The sequence below is a fragment of the Spea bombifrons genome, chromosome 5, assembly GCF_027358695.1.
Source record: "Spea bombifrons isolate aSpeBom1 chromosome 5, aSpeBom1.2.pri, whole genome shotgun sequence".
In the NCBI taxonomy this organism is placed as follows: Eukaryota; Metazoa; Chordata; class Amphibia; order Anura; family Pelobatidae; genus Spea; species Spea bombifrons.
Genome location: NC_071091.1, coordinates 29,986,358 through 30,007,229, shown reverse-complemented (window position 1 = coordinate 30,007,229; position 20,872 = coordinate 29,986,358). Strand labels below are relative to the sequence as shown.

Here is a 20,872-nt window from a genome sequence, read left to right as displayed (position 1 = left end):
ATGGTAGATACATATGTTTCCTTTTCCCATTTTATTCTATAGGCTCGTGCAGTCCAACTTTTACTTAGGGAAATCCATATGTTCAGAGATTCAGAGTCTATTGATACAATATAGCAAACCATGTGGCCTCATCTGACTGGATTGGACTATGGATATTCATGTCCCCCTTTTTTAGACAGGCATAATCTGCCAAATGTATATTTAGAAATAAAAAACTTGAAAGACTGGGTTATATTTTTGAGAGCAACACTGTGGCGAGCAACTTTTATCAGAGCAACACTGAGAGGATTGACAAGCCTTGCCATGGTCACCTCGGTTGTATTTGTCAAGGAAAATCTAATTTCTGTAAAATGATTGCCTTTATATATAAAAAAAAAAGCTATCATTTACAATAGCTCCATTTTTGCCTTCATAAATATGACTTCATATACTCAGCACCGAATAAAATAGGAAAAGCAAACTCATCCCCGACCTAAAATGATGCTGTTCTTGATGTTGCCGACTATAGAAATGTTATTTTGATTGGGGATGTGTGGTTTAGGTGGGTTCGCAATCGCGGAACAGGGCACTATTAATACTTAATTAAGCCTTAAATAAGGACTCTGTATTTTCCACTCCTTGTGAATCAAATGATCTTAGGATGCAGACAAGCAGGCAACTTCACACTGCTCCTGAGTCTCAAAACGATTTTTGTTTCCTCCGCAGCCACCATACCAGAATTGTACACACTCATTCTGATTTGCATCGTACCGCCACTTCAGAGTATAATCTTGACAATCTCCTTCCTCCTGTCTTAATTTGCAGATTTCTGGATGAGAGGAGACAGTGTTTCAGTAAAATAAGATTACACAGGATAAATATAGTAATTTTCTCAGTATTAAAGACAAATCTGGAGAACCATTGTGAACCTGTGAGCCACTGGCATCTAACCCAACATTCCTCAAGCCAAACTGGAGTCATTCTGGGACTGTTTATATAGAGTGTGCAGTCTCAGTGTATTTATGTATCTGTATACATGTGTGTAGATTATGAACTTGATGAGCAGGGCCCTCGTCCTTTTTGGCCATTGTACAGCTCTATGAAATATAAAACATTTCAATCAATAAATAATAATAATGTATGAAGATGTGCCACTACTAGAACTTGGCTAACCCAAGTCCACCAATCTAAACCACCAATGTGGGCTTGAATCTTAATTGTGTTAATAATCAACACATGTGACCAAGGAAATTGTTACCTGGTATATCTTATTATAATACTAGGTCCCCTCAATTTGGATTTTAACATAAACCAAAAATAATTACTTCTAGCAGTTGAACTACCTGCCTGCTACTTGCTATGTTTCTGACACAAAAGGGTTTATGGTTCTAGCTGAGCTATACAGAGTACTCAGGGCCGCCCCTGCCATGGAGCAGAGTGGGGCAATTGCCACAGGCGGCACTTTTGAAGAGGCGGCACTTTGCTGCCCCATGCGCCGGTGCCGGCTTGTAATGCTGAGCGCCGGAATATGATGTCATTTCCAGCGCTCAGCAGTGAAGCAGCGCGCACCACGGAAGAGCAGGGAGACTCGCCACAGGACTGCTGGAAGGTAAGTTTAGTACAAGGGGGGGTAGGGTAGATAATAGGAGGGAGGGGGGGTAGATAATAGGAGGGAGGGAGGGGGTTAGATAATAGGGATGGAGGGAGGAGGGTAGATAATGAGCAGTGGCAGCGGCATTTCAAACTTTGGCCCAAGCGGCAGTATGTCTTGGGCCGGCCCTTTGGAAGACCCTTCTACATACCTTTGGTGAATACGTGTACACCTTCATCGGTAGCTTCACCTATAGATGAATAAAAATATAGATGGCAACTGTTTAGTAATATTAATAACACACTGGTAACATGGGCAATATTTATTGGTTTGTACAGTTCCCACAAGATGAAAGAGAAACCACATGCTTAATTGTCTAATGGTATTTATGGTTCATGACCATGAGCTGGGAACATTATTTTTTTTAGTAATAGAAAGATGAATAGCTAATCCCAACAGTATGAAGCTGCAGATATTTTATTAGTGGCATATTATTGAAGCTGTAAAGTATATTAGTTTACTAAGATATGAAAAACTGAACAGTGAAAAACCCAAGGCAGTTTGAATCGAGTAAAACAAGGTGTGAAAAAATAACATAGACATTTATTAATTAATGTTAAGATTATGTTGTTAAGCTGTCCCAACTACTCAACTACATACAGCCATTTCCAACTATGATATTAACCACCATAGTAATTATTTCTGGTTAGCAGTAAAACAAGAAAATCTATGTGGAAGCTAACTACAAATTATAAACAAAACGTTATGTTATTTGAAATTCCGTAGTGTTTGGAATAAATATTATACAGACAAAAAAGATACAAGGATACTGTAAATGATGATCGAATAATAATCCCATACATTCATAACAAGGCTTGAATAGTAATACCGACGTGCAGTAAACCTAATGTACCGATATATCTGCATGTTAAAATGTGTGAAATAGCCTCATAAGATTACAGCCAAGACAAAATGTTGATCCCACAGGAATTCCAACAGCTGTAGAAACCTTATTAACAGGAAAAATATTGTCAATTGAGAATTGATATGATGTAATTTAAATAGAAACTTATCCTGAACTTTCTGTTTCGGATGGAAGTATACTGATTACTGATTTTTGCACTTGACTTCTCTCCATCCTCAGCTTAGTTTTTCTGGACTTTTTTTCCAGTAAAATGTACCTCCTGAAGAGGCACTGATCTGATCCTACCCCTCCCCTCCTCCCTCCATCCCCACAGCACAGGGGTTATATTTTAACTATATAACCTCTACCAACCCCAAACCTCTAGCTAAGTGTCTGAGGTGTGTGGTAGGCGGTTACATGCATGCACCCTTTTGCTGAGTAATTAGATCTGTCTGTGATAAAGAGCGGGGTGCCGCTCGAAATGCGTCCAGATTTCGGGTCTCCTGTGCACTTAGGTGTGAACTATGTTTTTATTATTGAAGTAAAATAAAAGCTGGAAGTTTTTTATTCAAGTGCTGGGTCGACCCCTTCTTTTTCTTTTTATCATGTTAGTGCCAGTACAATATGTGATTATACTATCACAATAAAACAACCATTTTTAATCCCAGAATACAATCCAAATCAAACAAAGCAGACACAAGAACTCATGTAGCCAATACCTTGGCTAATGCCAATGGCTTAGTTTAGCATATGCTGGTTTCCTAACAAGGGACTAATTCAGTATACTGCCATTCCAGATTACTTTGCGTTATTCTTTTTCCATAGACAATTCACAATATATTTTTCGTTTAAATAAAAAAAACCTATGAAAAAAATGAATTGCAAAGAAGGGCCAATAAAGAGGTCACCAAGATTTGTTTCTTTATGAAAACCAAAAGAAAATCAAAAATATATAAAATGGAAATCCACAAATAATGCCACGTGATGATCGAAATCTCAACATCCAAACAGAAGACGACAGTATGCTAGATTCTTAAGCATTTAATAGTTTCCAGATAATTGTTTTTTTTATTTCATTTAGGACAAACCACTTACGTTTGGGTGAGCAAGTCTGTAGACACTCATACTCAGAGCTAAATCTGTTTCCATTCCCATCACAACCTCCATACCAGAACTGGGAGCATGCATCAACATCTTTTACATAATACCACATGCGTTGGTATTCCCTGCATGCTGTGCCAAAATTCATATCCAGTAAGCACTTGTCTGGAGCTAAAACAGGTGAGATTAAAAAGAAGTTCCTCAATATCCCAATATTTTAATTAGGTTTTTTTTAAAAATATATAAATAACTTATTTTCATTACATATTCAATACCTCCTGAGCCTCGTGAGGATTAATGTTGCTGTGCCATACTAGTGTTGTTTTCTAAGATCTAAAAAGTGAATTTCACTAAAAAACAATGTACTATTTTACCATTTTAACTTGCTGCGACTTGCCAGGAAAATGTTAATTTAAAATTTAGCCTATGAAGTTCATGCTATTTTTTTTGGGGGGGGGGGCAAGGCTTAGATATGCTTTCTAAGAGGTCTCTTCTTCAAGTGAAGACCCAATAAAAAATATCAAATTGACTAAAGACACCATTTTCTTTTGAGCTAAAACGGCTATTTCCTTTTTCCTTTTAAAGTGACACTCCAGCCATCATATGCATTTTAATGCACATGATTGTAAGCTTTTGAGTAGGGACCTAATGCACGGGTTTGTCTGCCTATTGTAGTCTCACCAATCCCCTTGAAGATATGCCCTGCGAAAATTGTTGGAACTGTTGGTCCCTTTTCATGTGGTCCAATTTGCAAATGTATGGGGGTATTCAGCAGAATGCCCCCAAATGCATTTGGCCCTTTCCCTACCCCCCAGCTAAATGACCTGCAAGACATGCATTTGCTGAATGGACTCGCCTCCAGTCAGCTCCAGGGCTGGCATGCAGGGGTATGTTTGATTTCCAATGTGCATGTGTAAAGTATTCCCATCGATTCTAATAGAAGTACTTTCCTGCCACAGAACGCTCCCATTCATTTCAATGGAAATACTTTCCTGTCACCGATTGGCTGCTTGAAGCTGTCAATCAATGGCAAGAAATGACAGATTACAGAAAGAAGAAATGTTTTGCAGAATGGCTGTAAATGATGTGGCAGAAAAGTGCTTTATTTTTTTAGTTTTGTAAGAATTTTGAAATACTGATCGGACTTCTATCTTTATTCAGTACAATAAGCCACATCGCTCAGCTGCACAGTGTCCCTGGAATGGTCAGGGGAGATCAGAAGCAAAGTTTTTCCTGCAGCAGCTGATGGGGTTGGCTGTGAATTGAATCCACTTCTTTCCTATCAACTCCCACTTTAGTGAATAGACCTCATTAATCATCAGTGTGGGCCATCTTTCCAACCCTGATCCACAAAACAATTCTTCCCACAAAGTATTTGATGCATGGTTATGAAGCTTCTTAGTTGCTCACTAACCAGAAAATTATTGAATCTTCAGTTCATCCATTACATTGCATACGTTATCTTGAACTCTTTCTTAATTGAACATTATTGGAGTCTGAAAGGTAATCTTGTTATTTTAAGTTATTTTTGTATGCTATCGATACATTTTCAAATATAAAAAAATAAAAAAAGAGGAAGAAATTAGTTTATGCAAATAATGTCTGTTTTAGTGGAGGATTGATTAGTTCTTAAACTGTACCCATTGTAAAAAAAAAAAAAAAAAAGAACCGAATGCAATTGGATTAAATATATCTTGGCTAAACAGTAAACACAGACAGGTTTAGCTTAGGGCTTGAAAAATCCTATGAGCCAGATAGCCATGGATCTTTTATCTGTAGTAGTGGAAAAATATCCTTAAAAAATAGTTTCCAAGGAAAACATTCAAGTTCTTCGTATTCTACTACTATCTAACATATTTTGATTTGAAAAAATATTTTACTCTTTTGGTATATGATCTGTTACGTAATTCTTGGGATGTATACTTATTATTTCAAATATACTTATTATACAAATGATATTTATTACTATCAAAAAACTACAATTGACCCTTAATTAAAATAATGTACGCCATCCTTGCCATATTTAAAGCAGACAAAGAACATTTGGCAATGTAGCCATGAGAAACTGCTACTGTCTGACATGTTTTGGCACCACAATTAACTTAAAAATGCAAATTACAAGCATTCTTACAATGAGTTTCACTATCTATTTCCTTAACTGTCATGCTCCTCTGGAGTAATAAATTATGAATGCACAACAGGACTGTCCACGGGATTTTCAAGGCCAGGGTGAGAAGACTTTCAAGGGACTTTGCACTTGCCTGTTTTGGCTAAACAGTAAACACAGGCAGGTCCAGGTTAGGGCTTGAAAATCATATAAGCAAGATAGCCATGGATCTTACATTGTTTTATCTGTATCATATTTGTATCATATCTTCATCTCTATAGGTGTACCTCTCCATGACTCACACAGGGCGGTTTGGCCAGGTGCTACAGAAATGTGTCATTGGAGAGTAGATATACCTGTAGTATGCTCTCTTGGAGGAGGGACTTCATTGACTTCACATAAAAGCATGGCTTATTTTAGAGCGTGCGAGCAGTTATAAGGAAAGGATCCAGGCAACGTCAGGGTGAGAGAGTGAGGTGTGATATGACACAATTGCTGAATAATGGAGTAAGTATGTTTTAATGTGTGTATATGTTACAGTAAGTGTGTCAATTACTGTGTGTGTTACTGTATAGGTTATTTGGGGTGGGGGGCACTCATCCCAGGCCAGAAGAAGCCACCCTTCCCCTGAACACTACTCACTCATTGATAAACATGTTCAAGAAAAACATGAGTAAGATTAAAAAATCATATGAAAATTAAAGCTAGCTGGTCAACTATGGATAGGTTGACACTATGGCATTGTGTAGGCCTCCATTCCCAGCTAGTGATATGATGCAACAAAGGATGTGACATCACTAGGATAAAGGGACAGAAAGTTTGTTTTAAGCAGATGATAGATTTCAGGATCCTTTTTGTTAGTTTTGAATATATGCATAGAATCATGTGGACAAAATACTATTTCGATACCTGGATCATTGTACAAAGACCTCAATTGATTCTAAATGTAAAATAGGAAGCAGTCTTGTAAGTGTTATGTCATGTGCCTTAGTTTACTTTACAACAAACCACTTAATTTGGGTTGACGTATAGATTTCAGAAACACAGGTTGTGGAATGAAAGTTATTAATGTGAACATATAATGTCCTTCACCCTGAGATTCTGACAAAAACCCATAATAAAATGCATTCTTCACATGAAAATCACATGAATTAATGCATTCATCACATGAAAATAGGTGGACATTTAACTTTAAGCTTGCAATGCCACTGAAGTCTCTTTTCCTGTCTGTTGGGCCACCACATACCTATTGACATGGGTAGAGGAAGGAGATACATATCATTATCCCCTCACCTGCTCTACAACTAAATGCAACTTTATCAAGGCATACAATGTTTGGGTCACACACATTATAACCCCCATTTGGCTGGAGGCCAAGCAATACCCAGTTTCTATTGTCCATATACCCATTCTTCCAGTAGGGCAGAGCGGACAGATTAAATGTAACATAACCAGATTGAGAAAACATGCAAGAGAAATAAAACTGGGCCTCTTATATCACACATCACCGATATCACACACACACATATGGTACATACCATTGCTTATAATCTTTGTCTCAACTGCCATTCCAACAGTCTCTTTCGGTGTTTCGTAGTCTTCCTCTGTTATCTCCTCATATTCAGTTTCCTCTTCTAGTACTTCTTCCACATACTCTACATCCTCCTCTGGAGGAATTTCAACTGTGGGCAAACTACAGATGCAGAACATGTTTCTATATGCTCTCTTAATGCAATCTTAAAAAGAATGAGCTGTATCTTGCAATAATGCACATTTTCTATACAAGTTGCATTTAAGGGAAATCCCGAGCATTAACTCCTTATTCTCCCACCAAAGACCTTAGACAAATTGTAATATTGGTCCGTACTGGGAGGGTGGTGGATAAGTGCCTTCCAGTAAAATTGGTAGAGGTTACTACAGTGAGATTTTTTTAAAAGCCTATGTGGAATATTAGATAAGACAAAGGACAAAATATGGTGAGAGTTTTTTCACGGCTTAAGTCAAAACTCACCTTTCTGGTAAAAAGAACACAGAGTCTCCGCGCCCTTCACACTCTCCTTGCATCACTAATGGAGGGTATCTATTCATTTCACCTGAAAGCAAGAACACAAATCTCTTAATTGCCTGAGACACACTATAGGCATGAACTACAGTGAGTAAAAAAATTTACATTAATATTTTAGTGATAGCGCTAATAGAGAGAAGGAATAAAAACACTGCATATGTTCAATAATATAGACCAAAAAAATGAACACACAATAAATAGTACATATAAAACATATTCCATTGGAATAAAAGTGACAAAGAATTAAACACATTAAAACAGGTAATGGTTGACAAACATAAGCCTTTTAGGAAGTACTAGCTGCAAATCAAACAGTATGTAGCTAGTCGGCTTCAAAGACCTGAGATATTGGAACTCTTGATGTAGAGGATGTCCGCTATATATGATGTGCATTAAAGTGGATGGAAGATCTGTGCAGGACTATACCCCTGACTTTAGTCAATTAACTTGCATAGATGACTTAAAACCATATTAATTTGATTATTAATCGAATAAACACAAAAACAGAAACGTCTCTTTTGTGCGCTATATTTTTTCAATGCAACTGATTTGGTACGCAACACAAATGCACAGAATTTACACTTCTATGAACTCGCGGATTTTGATATTTAGTACACAAAATATGGAAAAAAAATCAGACGTAATAAAATAATAAAAATGTGCAGCTTACTGTGAAGAAGATTCATGAAGGCTTGAGTGAACCTCTGCGCATACTCCAGCTCAGAGTTGGAAACACTATGCAAGTGCAGTAAGTGCTGGTCATGCGGAAGGCTAGAAAGCTCCATCAGCTCATTGTTATTTATTTCTTTTCCAAATGCTAGAACAAACAGGGTAAATTTCTCACATTTAGCTCTCCGAGACACCTCTTTCAGTTTTTCTCGGTCCCAGTAACTTGTTCTGCTTCCAAGGAGCACAAAAATGACTTTGTGCTTCCTTGCCCTAGTAGCTTTTGCAAAAACATTATTGATAGCCCACTGGACTGAGTAGCCAACTGCAGATGGACCTTCCAGCTGTGTGACATCTTCCTGGATGTGCCTCTTCATCTGGTTCTTATTGTCATAACTGACCAGATCAAACTCAGTTTTAACAGGACTTATATTTCGGTTTGGCATGAAACCTGGGACTGTTTGTTGGACAACAGCCACTCTGGCACCTGTATCTGATGTCTTGGGCTTGTTTGATATAAGGAAATGATCCAGCATGTTGCTCACAAAAGCCTTTTCACGTTGAAAGTCATCACTTCTAATGCTGCGTGAGCCATCTAACATGAATATAATATCCATATCTACTTCAGATGGAGGTACAGGGTCCAGTTCACATTCCTCATCAGGACTGCATTTATCTGGAAAGAATATATAGTTTTATTATTACACAAGGCATGTTTACCGTGATGTTATGTATTAGCTATTGTTCACATGCATTAACACAGAGGACTTTCTTGGTTAAATGATTGCAATCAGTAATTGAAGATTCAGTTTTGGTTGGCACATCAAAGAATAAAATACGATACATATAGAAACCTTGCTCCATCATGTCATTGACTTATGAAGTATTATCTGTGATTTTGTTATTATTATAATATACCGTATGTAAAAAAAAAGCAGTGTTAAATTGCTTCAAATCATAGTAGTCCAGGGAGAGGATGTGAATGTACCCATCACAGTATTACAGCCAATAATGCTCTGCTTTCGTGTAAGCTTTAAAGCTCCTCCTGGCAGATTGAGGGTTCTTAAAGCCTTAGTTTTCAAATTGGTCATAATAAAAAAAATGTTGTAAATAACGTATAATCTGCTTACAGTCTCATTAAAAACCTGAACTCTTACCATAACAAAGTGAGCAGTGGGAAATCACTTCTAGTATCTGGTCTTGCAGCCTTCTCCACACAAATAAGTGAAACCTTCTGCTTTCGTCCACCTAAGAAACACAAGCAAGGGTTCAGTGGAGTAGCACCAGTGCCATATTCTTCAGAGAAAAATATTTTGTTGAACCTCAAAGGGAATCCTTTTCAGTGAAATATATTAGAGTTTAATACTGCCCATTGCCCCTAGTTGTATGAAAGGGTGCATTGACAGGAATACTATAGCCCAATATATAATTAACATGTCTAATGAGTAAAATAGTACACTTTCCCATAAGTAATTTGTATTAACAATTATGATGACTATAGTGTAAAACAGGGTGAGACTTGATAAAGAAATTTAAGTATAAAAGAATAAATTTACTGTATTATGTGCTTACTGAAAAAGCATTTCTGACATTAGGGACATCATTGAAGGCAATCACAGCTGGTACTATATTAAGTGCATTGAATTCCAAAACAGCAGTATTGATTGAAGTAGCATCCTGGGATGGACCGTTGGCAAAGAACACGGCAACTTTCCTTATGAGAACTCCTTGACGAATACGCTTGAATATATTCCTTCCTACAAATCCCATGGCTTCACCAATATTCCTTTGTGAAGATGACTTCTCTGGAGCAATACCTCGAATTGCCTCCAAAAGCAGACTTTTTCTCTTGTAATCAGAGAAACGGATGAGATGTTTAACATTACTATTATATGAGACAACTGCAACTCTGGCTCCCCTAGGACAATTACTTTCGGTTATTTCCAATGGTTCAATCAAAGATATCATAATGTCTTTCATGCGTTGAAATGCAGAGGGTGAAACATCTTGAGATGCATCAATGGCAAACACTATTTCAGTTGGGTATACAGGACATTTCTGACCACCTTAGGCAAAAAATAGAAATGAAACGTTACTTGTGTTGTTTTTCTGGAATGCACGATCACAGTTCACAAGTATAGTATAAAATGGAACATTTTCCAGAGGAGGAATCCGTAATCGTAAATCCTCAACAGGAACTAAATATATGTAACTCAGATCAGTGTATATGTAGTTTTTCAAAATCATTTCTTTAACTGGAATAAGGCGTTTTCAACACTGGAATGGTACTGGTTTCTTCTAATATTAAAAGTGTTTATTCTAGTAATAGAAGAAAGCAATATCATGTGGATATTGAGAATTCCTTATTTTATTTATCTAACAATGCTCGGAAGACATCTAATTAAAAGTATTCATTTCAGCCAAAATAAAGTGAGCCTAAATTTGGATGTATTGGAGAGGTCACGAGGGAGATAATAAGTTTGTTCTTGGAAGCTTAGTTCAGAAATGCAATAGTGAACATTAACTGTATGCAAACTACATGAAACAAAATTCTACATCAAATTATGTACCTTCACACAAATTTCATTATATATATATATATATATATATTTATAACAATAACATCTATTAATTATAAATATTTTAATAAATAAATGATTTACCTGAGAAGCAAGCTGTAGATGAAAAATAAAACAAAACAGATTTAAGTCACAATCATTTAAAAATATGATTTAGAACTAGGCACAAAATGTTATTGTTTAATTGTTTTATTGTACAAAAGATACCATACATATGAAATGTAAAAAATATATGCAGGGCATCCTCCATTAAAGACCGGGTGAGTTCCCTATGCAGGACAGCAAGAGTAATCTTTAACTAAAGTGCAGTCATATGTTATTCAACATATTTCACAGTGTTACGTAATACATCTCAATACCCTGCAATTTCTGCATTGGCTCCCATCCTGTAATAGTAAAAAGATTGTTGTTTCTACTGGTTTTCAATTTCCCCCCTGGGTCTTAAGAACTCTTAGAGTTCTGAAACTAACTGATATAATGCTGCAGTGCTTTCTGCTTCGTAATATTAGGTTTACTTTCATTGGGAGAAGTGAACTTTATATGAATTCACAAACGTGACTATACCATGCCATGCAATCAGAAGAAACAAACTCCTACTTACGGCAATTCTCTCGAGTAAAATTCACAAGTTCACAAGGCTGTAAAAGAAATATGTACTTTATGTATATTAAAAACATGTAAAAAAAGCTCCTGCTACTTCACTTTAATACTGCTACTCTGGGAAATGATTAAATAACCTAAATGCCGTTATCAGTTTTGAAGATTGTGAATGCATACCGTCATGGCTGTGGTGCCTTGTTGTCCTTTTAAGCCCTAAAACATAATAAAAAATATGTTGGAGCAGATATCTTACACGGTGCTACGTTTTTGCCTAAATAGTTTAAATCCAGGAAAAAATCTTACCCTTGGCCCAGGTCGTCCTCTCTCTCCTGGATCTCCAGTTGATCCTCGTTCACCAGATTTGCCCTAAAACATCACATCAGATGATGACAAATTTATGTGGATTATTAGCAGACATGCTCAGTAAATTATTTTAAAACCATATGAATTATTTCTTATCTACTGTTAAGTTGTGAAAGAGAACAGCTGGGAGTGATCAGACAAATACTGCTGCTCACTCGATTCCTATCAATTGAAGGCTATGGTAGTTTTTTATTTCTTGTAAGAAGTCACAAGTGACCTATGGACCTACTCTATACTGTTCTTTTGTAAACAAATTGTTGTTGACTGTTGGCATGATGTTTACAGAATTGTGGCCTGTAACTGAAAAAATAACATTTTATACCATCAGCTTTACCATATTCACATATACGTGATATACCTTGCCAGGAGGAACACAATTTGAGTTAGGGAAAAGAAATACCTGTAATACCTGCTAATGTAATTTATTGGTAAGACATCTAAAGGTCTGCCTCCTGGTGCTAAGTGTCTGGATGTGTGTGTTAGTATTAAGTTTCTAATTGTGTTGGTGTGAGTGTTTGTGTGTGTGTAGTGCAAGTGTCTTGGTGTGTGTTAGTGCACCCTCCCAAGGTCAGGCTCTGGAACTGCCTTTGTGTGGTAGATGATCTTATAGTAAAATGTATAGATATGTTCTTGCTGTAAAAGGTAATTACTTCAACCTGACTCCATAAAAAACGCCATGGAGATCACCTTTACCCTGTACGTCATTGTTTCATCAAAACGAGCCTACAAAACTCAAGTATCGCCACCCTGTTGCTATCATCTACCATCCATTGGTGCTGTATGTATTTGAATAAATGAACCTATTTAAGAAGTCTTAGAAGCTGTGGTTTCGATCTTTGGTCACTGAGACATTTAGACATTAAAGCAAAACACAAGATCTAACAAAAACAGACACTCAAAAATAGATTAGGGCGTTTGCTTATGTTATACACAATACCAGTTCTTAAATGTTTCTCCTTAAGGTCCAGTGACACAGACACCAGTTGATTCTTTGTAAAATAATGCTGCAAAAGGGATTTCAGTCATTGTTGCTACTGTGTCTGTCCTGTAGTAAAACCAAGTAATCTTAATGTCCTCTACTAGTTTTACTGTAATAATTTAGCCTTATATAGTCCTTTTTGCATGTCAGCAATATTGTACAAAAGCATTGTGAATCTTTGGTTTCCAACTCAAGTTTTTGACTCGTTGTAAGGTAATAAAGAGTTCCAGGGATTGTAAAAATAATCAGCCTTTAGCGACTCACCCTTCTTCCTCTAACTCCTTTAGGTCCAGAATCACCTGGCCTGCCGGGATCTCCATCTTCTCCCTGTTAAATAATAAATTGTTGTATGATGACATAAATCCAAATGTTTGCTACATACTAGTACCAGTTTTGGACACTTAAATTAAATAGATACCCAGAACATAGACCTAACAAGGTACCATCATGGACCGAAACAGCACTGATCATTCAAGTTATAAAATTACATAATAATCTTATTGCATCACCTTATGATAAAAGTGTGGAAGCACTTCTAACACCATTAATATGATAAAAAAATATCTGCATTGAACTGTAGCTTCGCTAACATGCAGCTTCCAAACTGGTATGGATGTTTATGGCATTTGGGACTAGGACTGTAATCTAAAGCATACCTTCTATGAAATCACTTTATATTGTGGCCTATCAAGCATTAGCCAATGTGTAACAGAGGATCCTAGTGGAGTTTTAAGTAGATGTCAGGCATGCTACAAATTATTTTTATTATCTTTAATTTACTGTATATTTAGCATCCAACAATTAATGCAGTGCTCCTTACAATACATATATTCAAGGGGTATGACAAAACTAGAATTAAGAGACTATGACATTACATTGGGTAAAGAGGGCCTTACTCACAACTTTACACTCTAATGTCATGAATTCTAAAGCAGAGGAAATGCAGACCTGTCCATTAAAAATATATTTTTTACATTGTTGATTTAATAATTGCATCACGGTGGCCTGTTTTAGCTTAAAATGTTCTTACACCAACTTTCTTTAAAGAATTGAAAAAGAGCGTGGAGGGAAAATGATATACTTACTTGAGAACCAGGATAACCTGGAAATCCTATATGACCCTGAAAGAAATATTAGATTGTATTTAGTAAAATGCAAAAATGCACGCAGTGGTATCATTAAACATTCTACAGTAATAAACTAAGAGCTTGACATATTCCAATATTCATGAAGGTAAAAGTTGGCTGATAATTCCAACTATTGCATTAATATCAAGGACTGTTCGAGGGATTCGGGCTGATGGTGTCTTCTTTTATCTCCATATAGAAGCTGGGCGGCATAGTGCCTGATTAGGAGGAGGGGGTCTCCATGAGTGAGTATTTAACCCTTTTAAGCCAGTAGGAGATAGTAAGAGGATGGGGTAAAGCACCCCTCATCGATTTGGGGATCAAATGCATGCTCTAGAGGTCCCCTTATCAGCTGTGATATCCAGAAACTCAGGTTAGATCTAGAGAGAGTTACTTGATTACAATAAGAGTTAATGGTAAAAAAGAATTTACAATATGAAACAGAAAATAAAATCCACATTATCTATTATACATGTTTATTATTAATGAGTGGCACTGTCCTTCTGTGAACAGGTTCACATCTTACATTAGGTAATTTATTTCCGCATTTCTGTGCAATAATTCTGGATTGTCAGGCATATGTCCTTATCATAAGATCTGAATCATATGTGATTGAGAAAGTCTCTTGGGATGAACAATTAAACCCTTACAAAAAAAAACAACATCATGATTTATAGCACCATGGCAAATTGCTCACACTTCTCCAGAACAAGAGATGAGACAATCCTATTTGGGAAGGAGTGGGTTGGCCTTTTGCCAATATTGTCCAAACCTTGCAGAGGTGAGAGCATAGTGGGTTCCTTTGATTTTACCTGCCCCCCTGTACAGAATCACAAATGTATGTGATCTTTAAGAGATCAATATAAACAACTGTTCTGCAGGCTACAGTGTTATATACAGTAATGAAGTGTAGCACTAAATAATAATTTCACATTGTTCCCATAAACCTTATTTCCCTTCTTTGTATTATAGCAGCAGCAGTTATTTTCTGCACCAAAGCAATGACAAATTCTTGGCATATTGTGATATTTATTTTGGCTGAGAACGAGAACTCTTTGTTATGTATAGTGAATTGTTTCTACAGTGACCATGAACCAAAGTTAGCATAAAGATTATTATTATTAATGGCCGCAAAAGCAAAATCACTAAATAGTTTAATTGTATTCAATGGTCAAAATAAGCAGTGTATACATATTTAAAACCTACCATAGGTATAACACATGGAAAAATAAATCTTTTTTTTTTTCTTGGGACCAAAATGGTTATTCCTCTCTGCTGACATATATCTGCACCTTTGCTGTTTTGCTAATTGTTACATACAACACAGAAACATAGAATTTGACCCATCTAGTCTAACACGTGTGCTAACAGCAATCACAGTCCCATCATGCCTAGGTTCCAGCACTTACACACCCATGCTATCACACACACACACTCATTCATTCATATACTCATTCATTCACAGATTTGTTCCCTCAATCAGGATTACCCGGAGTGAAGGCTAAGTGAATATTGCTTCTTGGCAACAAATGGCATTTTAGGGTTCAGCAACTTGAGCTATAAGAACTAGCTGAGAAGCAGGAAGATGCAGAGCAGAAGAATTCAGAGAGATTTTATGCAGTGATGGAAGAAACTTTCGCCTTCTGCAAGACCAGTGAAGAGAAAAGATCTACAGGTCAGCCCCCCCCCTTCGAAGAACATCACTCACTTCATTGATTTTTTTTCCCCTGTATTTCTTATTGTACACTTTTCCTGTGAGTATCACATATATGCATACTAGTACATTTTGTTACGGCACCATTTTTGAATAAACGTGATGCAGGCACTCAGCTAAAGGGGGTAGGCAACAAAAGGAAGGACTGTGGGGAAAACAAAGAGGAAGATGACGACAAGAGCCCAAACATGGGCTCCTATCATAAAACGGCCCCAAAATCTGTCCCATTCTCTCCAGATTCCAATGATATTCAAACAGAGATGGAGAAAATGATTGAGGAACTGACTCCATCTGAAGAGCCGTCAACAGAGACTGAAGCCTCAACCAGCTGGATGCCATTGGGCCAGACTGTTTCCTTGAAAAGGTCTCTTGGAGCAAATCATATTGAACCTTGAGGATAATATCACATATGCAACATATATAAAGATTAAGCTTCTCTCTGGTGAGTCCTAACCTTTATTACTTTGATTATGGTGTAATATAACTTTTCTTGCATCTCAGTCACCTGATATCTATACGTTAAAGGAGTGCTCTATACCATTTTCCCATTTGTACTGTCACTTGCAATTTCACAGTTCATTCTGTCCGGGAGCTAGGCTGAGGTTGACATCTGATTGTAAATGGTTTCTGGGCAGGTGGGTCTGTGTGGCTTATCTTTGCGTATGCACACCCTGAGGACCCAGTTGACAACCACCAGATAACTTGTAATCAATAGGACTTTTACTGCCTGATCGAGGTAGGGGGATGTAGCTATTGTTAAACATTGCACTGTTGCAGAGGTGGGAGATTGTGGCGGAATTGTGCACAGTATATGTAGATAAGGTAGCTGAGAAGGGCCACTTCCCTACTGTTGCTCAGTGGTGGGAGTACACCAAGGTCAAACTTCGCAGCTTCCTTCAGGTTGAAGGGTGGACAGCAGGCCAGTAATAGGAGGATGGACTTCATCAGGCTGCAGAGCAAGTTCCAGTCTCTATTGGAACTTCAGCAGTGCAGATGGAAGGTGAAGGATGAGCTCGAGGAGACCAAAGTGATCCTTAAAAGCACTTTGATGAAGAATATCAGTGAATCCAAAAGTGGGGAATCTTGAGAATGGAGAGAAATGCAGCATCTTCTTCTTCTTTAGGAAACTCCAGGTAGCCAAGGTACAGTAAGGTAGACAGACCCATCAGCTACAGACAGATAGATTCTTAACAGAGGTCGCCAACACCTTCAACCCCATAGGCCTAGTAAACCTGAATGCCTCCTTTATGCTGGAGGAGCTGCATTCTGCCGCTAAATCCTTCAGGAAGAGTAGGACCCAAGGCATTGACAGCCAACCCATAGAGCTGTATTCAACTCTGTGGGACTTCATCGTCCTCATTCTGAGACTGCTTATAGTTCCTAAATGCTACTTTTGCAGAATGCCAAAGTGGTTTCCTTTTTCTTTTATTTTTACTAACAAGTTTAACGGGCTTATTTAGTGTATAGAACTGTAATATGTAGTGTTTGGGGAAAATAAAGGAAGCATTCTAAAGCATAGCTACATCAAACATCTATCACTATAAAACTAGATATACAACATTATGTATGTTGGGAAACAGTAGCTACAATGATCAAAAAACATAAAATGTCAAATTGTGAAAAGCAAATCACCTTTTCTCCTTTTAAGCCTGGAGGGCCGTATCCATCTGGACCATCTAACCCCTGTGGAATACACAATGTTAATCAAAAAGAAAAGATTTACTTCTGTATTACTACACTATAACAACAATTATGTGGCAGTGAACGCAGTCATGCTAACACTTACTGGCAAACCTCTACGTCCAGCAAGTCCTGGTTCACCTTTCTCTCCAAGATCTCCAGGCTCCCCCTAAATTCAAAACACAGGTCAGACAGCTATATATTAATTGTACACTTTTTATAAGGAGTAATTAAGAGGTATGGCAACTGAGGCTAGGCTGGTACTCTGACAAAATGAACTTGTGAATGTAATGGTTATACTGTATGTCTTTGGTAGAACTTATCTATTGTTTAAGAGTAAAATACTGCCCAAGGTCTCATAGCAGGGTGACTAAAATCCTTTATTACAAATATGTTTTAGTGCCTTATAGGGTATAAAAAATATGCCATGTAACTACACAAATTCAGCAATGCTAACATGATTTACCTTTTGACCTTTAGGACCAGTGTTTCCAATAGAACCAAGGGGTCCAGGAGCTCCAGGTGTGCCCTGAAAATATCAATATGGGTGATGTCAGAACATTAAGATGCAGAGTAGGCTTAGGTTAACACACATATGTACTAGGGGTCATCGGTCTCCAACAAAAAGCTTACTGGTTTTATTTTGTATAGCCATCCAGCCAGAATATTGAGTATTACATGAATAAGCTATATCCTTAATCCATTAAATGTATTTATTTTTTCAATTTTATATTCACTTGTTTCATAATCATACACAGCTTTCATTAAGACACCCTTGAGGTTATATAACATGGTGGCACAAACCGAACATAAAGTGTGTGGTCAATGTGGCATGTGCATAAGTGTCAACAACAATGATGCACCCATATGTTTGAAAGATACATTTATGATACATTATTACTTTAAAGGGTACCCCTGTAACATACTTGCAATTAGGCATGCCACCTTTTCCTTAAAAAATGAAGAGCCGTAGGGTCCCCACAAAGGGGTGGGGCCACAAATGGTGTGTAGCCTCTCAATGTTGTATGACCCTACGAAATTGAGCTTTAGGCTCTTTGGTACAGGTAACCCAGGACAGTGGTACACTACAGCTCCTATCATTATATAGTGGATTACACAGACAGTGGCCAGTATTATCCAGATACTGATACAGACACAATTATATAACAAGCCAGACATATATGGTGGTACAGCATAACTCATTTCATTATATAGTGATCTAGACACAGGCAGCGGTACAGCATGAGTCATATCATTATATAGTGATTAGACACTAACAAGGGTACAGCATGATTCCTATCATTCTACAGCAAGCCAGACAGAAATGGTGGTATAGCATAACTCCCATCATTATATACTGAGCCAGGCACTGATAGTGGCACAGCATTACTCTCATCACTATATACTGAGCCGGACATTGATGGTGGTATAGCAGACTCCCATCACCAGCAGCAGCATCGTCATCATCATCATTTGTTTGCATTTCGTTGCTTTTTTCCCTCTCACGCACTGTTACTCACACTCTCACTCACTCTTACTCATGCTCTCTCACACTCTCACTCACCTTACTTACTCTCTCACACTCTAACACACTCTTTCACTCACTTTTACTCACACTCTATTACATTCCTTCCTCCCTCTTATCTTGAGTAGAGCTAGGATCTCCAACAGATTAAAAAGGGGCAGCGGCGGAACTACCGGGGTCGCAGGGGTCGCGACTGCGACCGGGCCCTGGAGCTCTGCCAGTCAGGGGGGGCCCAAGGGGTGCCGAGCGGTTGCTGAAAACGACCGCAACTCTTGGGCCCCCCTGACTGACAGAAACTCAGGATGCCTCTGCTCCCCGCCGCTGCTGCCGCCGCCACCGCGCTGCCCAGCGTGCAGTGTTGGGAGACAAATGCCTCACGCTCCCAACACAGGAGTTGACGGTAAGTGACCTACAAAGGGGGGGTAGGGAGGGAGTGGGTAGATCGTGAGAAGGGAGGGAGTGGGTAGATCGTGGGAAGGGGGGGTAGGGAGGGAGAGGGTAGATCGTGGGAAGGGGGGGTAGGGAGGGAGAGGGTAGATCGTGGGAAGGGGGGGTAGGGAGGGAGAGGGTAGATCGTGAGAAGGGGGTAGAGAGGGAGAGGGGAGATGGTGAAAAGTGGGGGTAGGGAGGGAGAGGGTAGATCGTGAGAAGGGGGTAGGGAGGGAGTGGGTAGATTGTGAGAAGGGGGGTAGGGAGGGAGAGGGAAGATCGTGAGAAGGGGGGTAGGGAGGGAGAGGGTAGATCGTGAGAAGGGGGTAGGGAGGGAGAGGATAGATCGTGAGAAGGGGGTAGAGAGGGAGAAGGGAGATCGTGAGAAGGGGGGTAGGGAGGGAGAGGGGAGATAGTGGGGAGGGAGAGGGGAGATAGTGAGAAAGGGATAGATGGTTTGGGGGAGGGGGGTGGGGGGGAGCCCTTAACAGATTCTCACACCGGGGCCCTGAGGTTTCTAGTTACGCCCCTGAAAAGGGGGTTGGGAAGACCAGAGGGAGTGGGAATGGAAAGAAGGGGTATGTGAAAACAGCTGGCAGCTGCACTCTGCTAGTGCAGTGGCTTCAAAGGCCTGATTACGGCTGTGCTGGCAAAATAACTGGGTGGCAACTCTACTTGCAATCCATTGCAGTCATAGTTCTAGCGAAAATGCAGCATTTTACACCAACAGGCAACAGTAGCTGTATAGCTATTCATAGACTATAAAACTGTTGCAGTCGTCAGCTAGCAGCTTGTAGCCCAACAAGAATCAGTTGTAGTAGTAGAAGTGAAGTAGTTTATCTTTGTTTTAAAGCAGTAAATAGAATGAGGAAAAAATAACAATTCAGTAATGCTTTGGGATCAAGTTTTCCTCGTTCAGTTTTTCCCGCTCGGTCATGGGAACGCAGGTCGCCAGTACGGCCAGAATGCAGCGTGGAGTGCTGCGAGCCACCATGGGACCGGCTGTGGGAGAACAGGTAAGTGCTTACAGATAGACAGTCTACAGTGCATATTTTTACATACCTGAGGTCCTGGTAAACCTTGCTGTCCTTGTGCACCTGGTGGTCCTGGCAAACCTCGAGGACCCTTAAAAAAACATATGTATTTATGCATTAACAAAAGCACATTTAAAGTTTAGTGTAATTAACATTTGTGTTATTAATTTACATGAATCATCGCAGAGTTTATTGGGGTCTGCCTCAGAATTGCCTTGTCATTGGCTGAATTCCAACTGTTACATAACAAGCAGGGACTCCTTTTAAAATAAAAGGGTCTCCCCATCCCCAAGGAAGTATACAAACTGCAAAACATGTGTTGTGTCCTTACTGGTGAGCACTGGGACATCCCAGCACTGGTGTAAATAGGCCAGTTGTGGTCGAAGATCCCCAAGACCTTCCACTCGAAACCTAGGTGGCTTAAGGCCA

General features: G+C 38.7%; 1 protein-coding gene across 2 annotated transcripts in view; it reads right to left on the bottom strand.

Annotated features, from left to right (window-relative positions):
* Positions 1 to 316: 316 nt before the first annotated feature.
* LOC128496562 (collagen alpha-6(VI) chain-like) overlaps positions 317 to 20,872 on the bottom strand; it is a 69,611-nt gene continuing 49,055 nt past the window's right edge. Inside the window, exons 26-43 of one of the 2 annotated variants that reach the window (XM_053466248.1) lie at positions 20,472 to 20,534; positions 17,922 to 17,984; positions 17,562 to 17,624; positions 17,408 to 17,458; positions 14,020 to 14,055; positions 13,199 to 13,261; positions 11,896 to 11,958; positions 11,770 to 11,805; positions 11,594 to 11,630; positions 11,077 to 11,088; positions 9,986 to 10,479; positions 9,571 to 9,661; positions 8,418 to 9,089; positions 7,694 to 7,775; positions 7,221 to 7,375; positions 3,570 to 3,746; positions 1,782 to 1,820; positions 317 to 808 (exon numbers count right to left, since the gene is read on the bottom strand). In XM_053466248.1, the coding sequence (XP_053322223.1) occupies positions 636 to 808; positions 1,782 to 1,820; positions 3,570 to 3,746; positions 7,221 to 7,375; positions 7,694 to 7,775; positions 8,418 to 9,089; positions 9,571 to 9,661; positions 9,986 to 10,479; positions 11,077 to 11,088; positions 11,594 to 11,630; positions 11,770 to 11,805; positions 11,896 to 11,958; positions 13,199 to 13,261; positions 14,020 to 14,055; positions 17,408 to 17,458; positions 17,562 to 17,624; positions 17,922 to 17,984; positions 20,472 to 20,534 (2,370 nt within the window). In that variant the 3' untranslated portion in view covers positions 317 to 635. The remainder of the gene's footprint in view (positions 809 to 1,781; positions 1,821 to 3,569; positions 3,747 to 7,220; positions 7,376 to 7,693; positions 7,776 to 8,417; positions 9,090 to 9,570; positions 9,662 to 9,985; positions 10,480 to 11,076; positions 11,089 to 11,593; positions 11,631 to 11,769; positions 11,806 to 11,895; positions 11,959 to 13,198; positions 13,262 to 14,019; positions 14,056 to 17,407; positions 17,459 to 17,561; positions 17,625 to 17,921; positions 17,985 to 20,471; positions 20,535 to 20,872) is intronic. The other variant, XM_053466249.1, reaches the window with a different exon arrangement.